We start from the raw sequence: 11,914 nt of genomic DNA on the forward strand, positions 1-11,914 counted from the left end.
CAATTTTCAGAAAATTCAAATCAACACATGATTTCATGAGTGCGGACGCACCCACCCGCAGTGCGGGTCAACCCATCCGCACTCCGCCTATAAAATCTCAAAAATCTCGAAATTTTAACGCGGTTTCGATTCATACTTAATTTACTTATTTCTAGGACCTTAATTAAGGTTTAAACTTCCATTTTGTTAACATGATTTATCGATTCGTTCTTTTAAATCATTTGAATTTAATTGTAAAAATTTCGTAACGTAACATTTCTCCCCCCCTTAGAATAAAGTTCAGTCCTCTGAACTAAATTGCGTACCTGAGTCGTTGAATAGTTCCGGATACTTCTCACGAATGGTTTCCTCATGTTCCCACGTTGCTTCCTTAGTCGAATGGCGTCCCCATTTGACCAGGACAAGCTTAACCGTCTTGCTCCGAAGTTGCTGTTCTTTTCGGTCCAATATCTGCATTGGCTCTTCTTGATAGGACAAGTCACCTTGGACATGCAAGTCGGAGTGATCAATGCAGTGAGATGGATCTCGTACGTACCGGCGTAATTGTGACACATGAAATACCGGATGAACCCGGTCCAATGCTGGTGGCAATGCAAGCTCATATGCCACCGGTCCCATTCGTCTCAAAATCTGAAACGGTCCAATGTATCTAGGACTCAACTTGCCTGATACGCCAAATCGGTGTACACCCCTGACGGGTGAAACTCGAAGCCACACGTGATCCCCTTCTCGAAACTCCAACGGTCTTCTATGCACATCTGCATATTTCTTTTGTCGCTCTTGGGCCGACTTAAGTCGACTCAAAACGACTTTCGTCTTTTCGACAATCTCTTCTAACATTTGAGGCCCGGTAGGTGAATACGTACCTGCGGGTCCCCACCACAGCGGTGTGCGACACTGCTGTCCTGTAAGTGCTTCTTGTGGTGACATTCCGATACTCGAGTGGTAGCTATTGTTGTACGCAAACTCCACCAAGTACAAATGATTGATCCAGGATTCTCGGAAACTCAAAGCACAAGATCGTAGCATATCTTCTAATGTCTGTATCGTTCGCTCGGATTGACCGTCGGTTTGCGGATGATGGGCTGTGCTGAATCTCAATTTCGTGCCCATGGCTTCTTGAAAGCTTTCCCAAAAGTGCGATGTAAATCGAGTGTCTCGGTCGGAGACGATGTGCCGCGAACATCCGTGGTATTTAAACTGGTACTGCAAGAACAGATCGGCTAGTTCTCTACCGGATGTCTCGATCCGGAGTGGAATGAAGTGGGCAATCTTCGTCAGCCGATCCACTATCACCCATATGACATCATATCATCCAACGGTTCTCGGAAATTCGGTCATGAAGTCCATCGTGATCGACTCAAATTTCTGCATGGGTATTTCCAGATGTCTTAGCAATCCCGCCCTCTTCCGTCTATCTGCTTTGACCTGCTGACAGATCTGACATTTCTCCACATAGTTTTGCACGTTCCTTTTCATCTTTGGCCACCAGAAGTGTCGCTTTAGATCTTGGTACATCTTGACTTCTCCAGGGTGAATGGTATATCCCGAGTCATGTGCTTCTGACAAAATCAGATTCTTCAGTTCTGAGTAATTCGGAACGCATATGCGGTCATGAAACCGCAGAATACCGTCTTCGCGGAGTTGGAATGGCAAATCTGCATTTGATTCGAAATGTTGTCGAAACTGCTGACATTTAGAGTCTTCCTTTTGTGCGGTTCGGATCTGCTCGTGTAATTCTGGTCGAATCTCGACCGCGGCCAAGATAATCGAGGCAACTGTAGATGTACCTGCACTATTGCTATCTCCAATCAATCGAGATGAGGTTTCCAATGCAAACTCACGGGATGCACTTACATGCAGACTCATTCTTCGCATTTCCTCGAGAAGATGGGTCTCGCTAGTGATGATCGTTGCCAGATTTATCTGACTCTTCCTGCTTAACGCATCTGCTACCATATTTGCCTTTCCAGCGTGATACTGGATATCCAGATCATAGTCCTTCATCAGCTCCAACCACCTCCTCTGCCTCAAATTCAACTCTCGTTGAGTGAAAATATATTTCAAGCTTTGGTGATCCGTGAAGATACGGCACCTTACTCCATACAGGTAATGCCACCAAATCTTTAAGGCAAAAATCACTGCAGCTAGCTCCAAGTCATGGGTCGGGTAATTCTGTTCGTGCGATCGTAACTGCCGAGAGGCATACGCTATAACATGGTCCTTCTGCATCAACACACATCCCAAACCAGATCCGGATGCATCAGTGTAGACCGTATACTCCTCGTCAGTAATAGGCATGGCAAGAACCGGTGCAGATACTAACCGATTCTTCAACTCCTCAAAGCTTTGATCTTGAGTGGCACCCCACTCGAACTTCACACCTTTATGCAACAGCTTCCTAAGAGGAGCAGCTAACTGTGAGAATCCAAGTACGAACCTTCTATAATAACCTGCTAGCCCCAGAAAGCTGCGAATCTCCGTAACTGTCTCTGGTCTCTTCCAATCAGTCACTGCCCGAATCTTTTCTGAGTCTACTGCCAACCCTTCTCCTGATATCACATGACCGAGAAATGCCACTTTCTCGAGCCAGAACTCACACTTCGAGAATTTTGCGAACAGTTGGTGATCTCTCAACCTCTGCAACACTATCCGCAGATGTACCTCGTGCTCTTCTCGTGACCTTGAGTATACTAGGATGTCATCAATAAACATCACCATGGTGGAATCTAGCAGATCATGAAACACGCGCTGCATCATATCCATAAATGCAGCTGGAGCATTCGTTAGCCCAAACGGCATGACCAGATATTCGTAGTGTCCGTAGCGTGTACAGAAGGCTGTCTTCTCTACATCACTTGGGCGTATCCTCAGCTGGTGGTACCCCGTTCTCAAGTCTATCTTGGAATAAATTGAAGATCCTTGCAGCTGATCAAACAAGTCATCGATTCGGGGTAACGGATATCTATTCTTGACGGTCACCTTGTTCAGCTCACGGTAGTCGATACATAACCGCAAGGTACCATCTTTCTTCTTCACAAACAACACCGGAGCACCCCATGGAGATGTGTTTGGCCTAATAAACCCACTTTCCAGCATCTCTTTTAATTGTGCCTTGAGTTCTTTCAATTCTGCAGGGGCCATCCGATACGAACTCTTTGAAATTGGTGTCGTACCTGGTACCACTTCAATGCCAAACTCCGCTTCTCGTTCCGGTGGTACCCCTACTATTTCCTCCGAAAACACGTCCACAAATTCCGACACCACCGGAATCGTACTCATCTCAGGAACTTCCGCAGTAGTGTACACTATTACCGCCAAATATGCAGTGTATCCTGAATCGATCAGATGCCTAACTTCCACAGCCGAAATGCATGGTATTACCCCTCCAACTTTTCTGCAGTTCATCATGCACGACATACTACCCCTTGCGGTTACAAAATAAATTCTGCGGTGCGGACAGTCGATTGTTGCGGCATGTCTTGTTAACCAATCCATCCCCAATAGCACGTCGTATCCCGTGATCTCCATAACCAACAGGTCTATCTCGAGATCCCTTCCATCGACTCTAACTTTTCGGTTACGGCATACAGATATTTTTCGGTCAGTCGAACCAAAAGGGGTTTGGACACTAAGGACTTGGTTACCGGTTTCGGTTGGCCAGTTACACTTCTCTACTAAGGTCTTCGATACAATGGAATGGCTACACCCGGTATCTATCAAACAATATGCATACTCATCCGAGATAGAAAGTATACCTGTCATCACATCAGCTCGAGAATCAGCCGGTTTTGAGCCTTCACCTTCCTCCAAAGCCCTCGTTGCGTCATATGCAACCTCCGCTATACCAAGTGCGTGGGCAGCCACTCGACCTCCAATCCTGCCTCCGCTGTTTTGAGGGGTACCTCGACCACGGAATGGTGGTCTACCCTGTCCACGTCCTGTGGGCCCTCTACCACTGCCGTCCCTTGGAAATCTTAGTGCCGCATTCGGGCACTCTCTCGCCCAATGCTCCATGTTTCCGCAGGTGTAACACGCTTGGTTGCGGCGTCGGCACTCTAGCTCGGAATGTGCCTGGTTGCATGAATGGCACCATACTGAAACAAAACCCGGCCGGAATACCGGTGTCGCTATCTGCCTCGGAGGGGGTCTAGGTGCCATGAACTGTCTCAGGGGTGGTCTAGCTGTCGACAGTCCTCCCCTTGACCTAAACTGTCGGTTTTGATCTTCCCTCTGCTTCACACTCCTCTCGGTCATTTGTAACCTTCTCCTCTTACCGTGCAACTCCACTTGTTCGGCATGATCCATCATGGTCTGCAGCTCCGTAGCCATAGGGGTATCCACAATCATAGAGATCTCCCCATCCAGTCCATCCAGGTACTGCCTATGGTACCTCCCCACATCCATCTGCACATCAGTCACATACCTGGATAAGGCGAGAAACTCGTTGTTATACTTTGTCACCGTTCGCCCATCCTGCTTCAACTCCAGAAACTTTCTCCGCAGCGCCTCTCGCTGTATGTTACTCAGAAACCGTCGAGTATACTGTAGTTCGAACCACTCCCATGGAATCTTGGCTTCCTCCCCGACATAACTACGTCGGGCTCCGTCCCACCAGAATCTTGCCCCATCCTCCAACTGCTGCTCTGCCAGCTCCACCATATCTTGTTCTGGTGTTCGACACATAACCAACTTCGCACTTATGCTCGCGAGCCATTCTTCAGCAACGGCATACTCGCCCGTGCCATTAAACCGAGGTGGATTAAGGCGCATAAAGGAGTCGTACAACCTCCTAAAATCTTCCGGACCTCCTCTGGGAGCCTCCGGTGCCACCTCCCGTCTCTCTGCTTGGCGGCCTCTCTCGTAAGCCGCAATCAATCGGTCGTCTAGATCTCGGTCCCGGTCCTGCGCACCTCCAGGTCCAAGATCAACTCTCTGGACCTCAGGCCCCGCAGATCCCGCCTCACTCGCTTGAACGATTGGCTCGTTCTGTGGATCCTGGATAGGATCGCGATTCCTGATTCTAGGTCGTCCCCTACTGCGACGTCCTTCCATAACTTAAATAAGAAGAAAATAATTTATTAAGTTTGCATACACTTATTTCATAGAACGAACAAATCGTTAGCCGTGATGACCCCAAGTATAACGTACCCCACTCACGTATCCTATCAGTCTGGTTAGGGCTTAAAACCTTGAGTTCTGATACCACCGAAGAGAGCTGTCACACCCCGCGGCCACGGGATGCGACAGTCTCCCGCTGTAAGCATACAACGTCGTGTATGCTTACAAGGCTATTCAATTTATACTTAACAATTCAAAACTAAATGATATAAACCAAGTTTATATATACACAAATCAGAGTACACAGTCTGGTCAGAATATAACACAACAAAAAGTATCTCATCCGGATACCAACCACGAGGCCTACCCTAAGACTATACAACAAAATGTACTAAGGTCATGAGATGGTAAGCTACTATGGCCTACTACTCGCGTGCCTCTCCAGAACCAGTCGCACCCGTACCTGTAAAAATAACCGGGAGGGTGGGGGTGAGAATAAATTCTCAGTGCGAATTTGCCACAGTTTGAATTATTGGACTTGCAATCAAACTCCATATTCAAAAATGAAACCCAAACAATAACAATGCAAACAAATATATATAATCATAAATAACAGAATGCCAATGCTCGACAACAATTAATCAACCTGAAACACAGTTCACGGAATTTCCAAGATGAATTTCAAACACAACATATATTTGGCTTAACTTAATTCATTAGGGCTTGTAGCAACTACAGATGTTCTTTCGAGCTCGACCGTTATCAAACCCACATCTGTAGGGTTACAGGCGCCTACAGATGGCCAACCAAGCTGGTCCCTTTATCTGACGCCCATCTGTAGCTGTTTGGCTTAACCATATCCTAAAGTCTGGTTACAAGTCACCTATACAGGTCAACTTGACACAAATGCAAACACACGGAATCAAAGTCAGCCATACCGCTCAACTTTGCAATTTCATTCAAATAGATTCACAAACAACTATCAGCCTTGCACAATTCATTAAACAGGTCAACGGATAGGTCACCGTCACCTTATCCAGCCACCTTAACAGGTCGGTCTGGCAAATTCGAACAGGTCAACGCATAAGTCAGCAGCGTCACCTTATCCAGCCACCTAAACAGGTCGGCCTGGCAAATTCATAAACACAGGTCAACGGATAGGTCACCGTTACCTTATCCAGCCACCTAAACAGGTCGGCCTGGCAGATTCATTCACATCAAGAAAAATTAATAGAACTAATCAAATAATAACCATACCAACATGCCAAATAATCTTAACCGAACAATTCAAATCATTCTCAGTTATGCAAGAATCAATCTACAGCATGAATTCCAAAATATGCAACAATTAGTCATTCAACATGACAAACGAATAAACAGTTTAATTCCTGAAAATAAAGTATCAAACAAGTCCAAGAATCCCGCACCTGTTTAAGACGAGCGTACCGCTTAGTTACGGATCGGGCGTCTCGAATTGCCTCGCAATATCTTGCTCGACCGAGCCTACACCTATATTATACGTTTACTTGGTTTAATTCGGGTTCAGTGGTCTATACTTTTACTTAGGGTTTGTACAGTCCTAAATCAATTCTTTTCCGTTCCTTCTTTCTTATTAAAAATCTCATATAACGATGCACAATTGTATCTAGGCCCTCTAGCCATATACCATTTCACTTTGGTAACAATCAATCACCGTTTCACTACTTTAGTTCTCGGATCAATTCAATTTACCGATTGGTTAAACCCTAATTTGGTCAAAACCTCAAATTAACCGTTAAACGTTCTAAAAATTCACGATCAGGAAGCAACCCTACCGATTACAAGTCTAATTGGTTGGGTTAAACAAATCAAATCACGATTATGCCAACTTTTAGTTTTGGCACGAAACCCTAGAAATCAGAATTCACAAATCGGAAGTAAATCGGGAAAAGATTCGCAAGTAAACAAGCAAGGAGTGTAGAGGAACTAGTACTCGAGGAATTCGAACACAAATCTCGAGTTTAAAACGAAAATCTGAGAAATCGAGAAAAATCAAGGTTTAGAAAGAGAAAAAGGAGAGAAAAGAATACCGAATCAGGGAGTTGGGAGAGATTCACGGGCGCTTACTCGGTTCCAGTTTTGATTTCTCGTAACAATCGGGGGTTTGAGAGGAACGGGAAACTCTCTCGCTCTTTTTCTTCTCTCTTGGCAGAAATTTCACTTAAAATGATAAATGAATGAAGTGGGAGAGAGAGAGAGAGCAGGAATTATGCAAATAAGCCCTTGGAATCACCCAGTGCGGATCACTCACCCGCACTGGATCTGAGTGCGGACGCACTCAGCAGTTTGTAGGTCCTTCCAGCACTTTCCAGTGCAAAAATCGGTGTCGGTGCAGGGTCCTCCACCCGCAGTGCGGGTCACTTCACCCGCACTCAGCACTTAGCCAGTTTTCATAAATGAATATTAACACAGAAATCACCCGCAGTGCGGGTGGCTTCACCCGCAGTGGGAACTTAGTAAATTTTCGATAGGATTTCAAGAAAAGTCCGAGCCTAATGCGGATGCATTCCACCCGCAGTGCGGGTCAATCCATCCGCACTGAGGACTTAGAAAAATTTCAGAAAAGTTCAGGTCAACACAGAAATTCATGAGTGCGGCTGTACCCATCCGCAGTGCGGATCACTCACCCGCACTCAGTACTTAGTCAATTTTCAGAAAATTCCAATCAACACATGATTTCATGAGTGCGGACGCACCCACCCGCAGTGCGGGTCAACCCATCCGCACTCAGCCTATAAAATCTCAAAAATCTCGAAATTTTAACGCGGTTTCGATTCATACTTAATTTACTTATTTCTAGGACCTTAATTAAGGTTTAAACTTCTATTTTGTTAACATGATTTATCGATTCTTTCTTTTAAATCATTTGAATTTAATTGTAAAAATTTCGTAACGTAACATGTTAAGGGACTATGAAATTCAGTCGTACAAGAGTCACAAAACATTATAACGTTTTCACAAAATGTTGTAACGTTTTAATTAAATTTGATCTTCAAAAATCCTTTTTTTTATCAAGATTTTACAGAGCAAAACGTTACGTAACGTTTTATAAACGTTGTAACATTTTGGATCGATTAAGCTGAGCTGTCAGTCAATTTGAAAACCTAAAAATTGCAAATGGAAAATGTTGTAATGTTTTCTGAAAACGTTGTAACATTTTCTGAAAACGTTGTAACGTTTTAGCCCAATTAGCTCATTTTTGAGCTGACTCTATAAATAGGTGATTGGGCTTTCTTCTCAAACTATCTTAGTTGACCCTAATATTCTAAATAGCAATTTTCTGAGAGCTTAGCCTACTCCATTGTTGTGAGAGCTTAAAACTTCAAAATCCCTCAAACAACCTCAAACACACTTCACTAATCTCAACTTAGATTAGGTTAGAGTGATCTATTGAGTGTTTCTCTTGACTAGCTTGAACTAAGAGACCTTGTTCTCATCTCTTTGAGTTGACCGTTTGACTTTCCGCTTGGTGTGTAAGGGCTCAACGGTTCACAAGTTGTAATCCTTTCGTATTGGGTAATAGAAAGACGCACCACTCAGGGTTGCAAAGCCCCGGAGACGTAGGCCTTTGTTTTGTTGAACTCCGTTAACATCCTGCCTGTCAAATTTCTCTAAACTCATCTATTTACTTTCAATTGCAATTTAATTTCAGTTTTTGAGCAATTAAAAGTGCACTTAGTATAACAGACCCTGGACCCCAAAAACCAAAAGGGCCTCCAAATAAATTATATATGTTAAAAACCAACAGGGCCCAAACAATTGCCATTCATGTCGTTGGCCCATGAAGATTTGTCCTTCATTAAACCTGATACAGAGATCCCACGTCCAGCGATTGAGGGAATTGAAAATCAAATAATATTCAACAGGGTCCAGCGGTTCACATTCAACAGGGTCCAAAAAAAAAAAAGTCATTTTTCTCTGTGAAACGACAAACGAGAAGGAAGAAAAAAATATTCAAAAACCTAGTTCGTCGTTTCTAAGAAATAAATTAGAAAACGAGAGATTGAGGGAAATTAAAAAAATTAGAAAATGAGGGATCCAGGGATTGAGAGAAATTAGAAATCAAGTTTGTCGTTTCTAAGAAATAAATTTAAAAATGGTTTCTTCTATGTAAATCGACAAACGATAGATTGAGGAAGAAAGAAATTAAAAAACTTAGATCTTCTGACGAGTTATGATCTTGTTTTATGATAGCGAGTGCCAGACAGAGGCGGCGTCTGGTTAGGGCGAGGCCGACACAGTGACACATCAACACAGCATCTAGACTAGGTGAGACGAGGCGTCGATCGCAGCCTCTGGATTGGACTACCGGCAGCTTAGCGATGCATCTGGTCGTCTGCCTTAGGTTTTATCCTTCTATTACTTTGTTTTATTTTTAATTTAAAACAATGTTTCCTTGAAAACATGCATTAGGTAGCAAAAAAATAAACAAAAAAAGAGAGGAAGAAAAAAAAATAAAACTTCAAAAAAGTTATATTCAAAAGCTTTGGAAGAAAATTGAAGCACAAAATGAGTCTTTGAAAAACTAAGTTAAAAGTGAGATGCACGAAGAAATAAGAAATGTATATGAAAACTAAAATGAGGTAAATAAAGATGAGATAAATCAATAAACAACAAATATGTCTGAAAATAAAATAAAAACTTTGAGAGGTATTGGTTTTATGTCCCCCTATTTTGTATGATCTATTGGCATATTAAAAAAAAAAATGTACATAAAAGATGCAAATTTTTTTCCCGCCCTGGGCCCCAAAATCTTCAGGACCGGCCCTGCTGATGAACTTAAGTTTAAAACTCATCAAATCGGCTTTAAATGACAAATCTGAACCGTTGAAACCCGCCTACCTTACGAGTGATGCCTCTACATGTGAAATTTTTAAACATTCGAATTAATTTAGTATAAAGTCAACTGTTTTCATACTTCTGTCATTTTCTACTTCTATGTCATTTTATAGTTTTTGTAAACAGTTGTGCTTGCTTTTCATGGTTATAAATGTTTGTTTTCATATGTACTTTTCAACAGTTTTGTTCATTAAATTTTTGCATTAGTTTTTGTATCAAGGTAAGTTCAGTACTTTCTTTCTCTTTAAATGTTAAAATTATGGACTGATAATTGTTTAATCTTCTTTTTAAATTACTAAAATTGAAATTTTATAGATTATTAAAATTATTGTGCTAAAATTATTGCGCTATTTTTTTTTGAGCAAGAAACAGGGTCAAGCTTCAATTTGATTGATCGGTAAAAGTTACAAGTGTTTGTAACTAAATAAGAAAAAAGAAATACAAGCTCAAACATCTGAACTAAGGAAAACAAAGAAATGTGAAGAAATAACAAGAATCAAAAAGGATAAAGCAAACTAAGTTAACTAAAGTAATTAAACTTTATCTTCAACGTGCCTCTGATCTTGCACTGTACTGCCACTATTCCGCTATTTCATTTACCAGTATCTCGTCTGGTTTATCTAAATCTCTGAAAATGCAGTTGCATCGTTCTCGCCATACTACAAATTGTGTTATCAGTGTTATGACCATTTCCTTTGTTGAGTCTCTTCCTTTGAATATATCTCTTCTATGCCTCGGCATTCTTGCCATGTGCATTATGATTGCCACATGTACGTGTATTTGCATTGTAACAGGACATTCATCAAATAATTGCCTTACGGATTCAGTATTTCGTCTACACGTGACGCACTAACTCACCATATTCCAACCTCTTTTCACTAGATTATCAATCGTGAGGATTTTATTAAGATTCATAAGCCATACAAATGTTCTCATTCTTGGTGGTACCGGTAACTTCCATATTTGCCCTATATTTTCTCTTTATTGTAGGCCCATGTTTAAGCGCAAAGTATGCAGTTTTGACCGAGAACTGACCTGAGCCATGCCATTTTCATTGTGCCCCATCCGTGTTCTGTGTTAAGTGTACACGTGACAGGTTGTGTTTCAATACCTGAAATTCTTCTGTCGCGTCGTCTGACAGCTCTAATATGAACAATTCCCTAGTTGTTGGGGCTTGAAGCGCCTCAGCTAGTGTGATGTTCTCTTTGAATGTGAAGGTGTACAGTGTCTGCAGGTTGTCCCTGATAATTCCTTGACTCCAATCGTGCTCCCAAAGTAGAATGGCTGCTCCATTGCCAATTAATATGCAAATAGACATGTTAGCAAACTAATATGTACCTTTGAGTGTGTTGTTGAAGAGTTGTGATCTATTGCACTATTATTAGAAAATACAATTTGGGCTGCTTTGAACTGATGTAGCGGCCTCTTTCCTTTATGTTTCAATCTTTTACTAATACTGATAATGCTTTGAACTGATATGGTATTACATATGTTACTTTCTAGTTTCAGGCACAACTTGTCAGCTGAACTGGTGCAGTATTACACGAGTTATTTTTCAGTCCTCAGGCATTCACCAGTTTATGTATTTTTTTTGGGTGAAAGCTCGTAGGCAATTTCATTGCATTGATCCAACAATATACAAGATAGCTATTACACATGTTTCCTTTGATTAAAATAGAAAGTACGAAAATCTATACATTGCACTATTTGTAAAATCATCTAATTTGCTATGTCAGAAAATAATATACATGTGAAGCCAGAGAATGCGAATTAGTCTATTCGTGCTTGATTAAAAAGCAGGTGGGCCTTCTGATTTTCTTTTTTGGAAATGTAGACATAGCAGTAATTTTTTAGTTGCATGGCTGGCGGAGTACACCGTATCAAGCCCTTCCTTGACGACGAAACATCTTCTTCTTTTCAAAATTGACATTGCCGCCCAGAGGAATGCGCATCCAAGAGGCACTGAATCAAACCG

General features: G+C 42.1%; 1 protein-coding gene across 1 annotated transcript; it reads right to left on the reverse strand.

Annotated features, from left to right (window-relative positions):
• Positions 1 to 1,311: 1,311 nt before the first annotated feature.
• On the reverse strand, positions 1,312 to 11,257 carry LOC144569759 (uncharacterized). Its single transcript, XM_078320228.1, has 5 exons — positions 11,051 to 11,257; positions 3,539 to 4,998; positions 3,049 to 3,397; positions 2,250 to 2,928; positions 1,312 to 1,562 (listed from the first exon to the last, which is right to left on the reverse strand). The coding sequence occupies exons 1-5, from the start codon at positions 11,255 to 11,257 to the stop codon at positions 1,312 to 1,314; spliced, it is 2,946 nt and encodes a 981-aa protein (XP_078176354.1).
• Positions 11,258 to 11,914: the final 657 nt, after the last annotated feature.

This window comes from Carex rostrata, chromosome 18 (assembly GCF_964058835.1).
Source record: "Carex rostrata chromosome 18, lpCarRost1.2, whole genome shotgun sequence".
NCBI lineage: Eukaryota > Viridiplantae > Streptophyta > Magnoliopsida > Poales > Cyperaceae > Carex > Carex rostrata.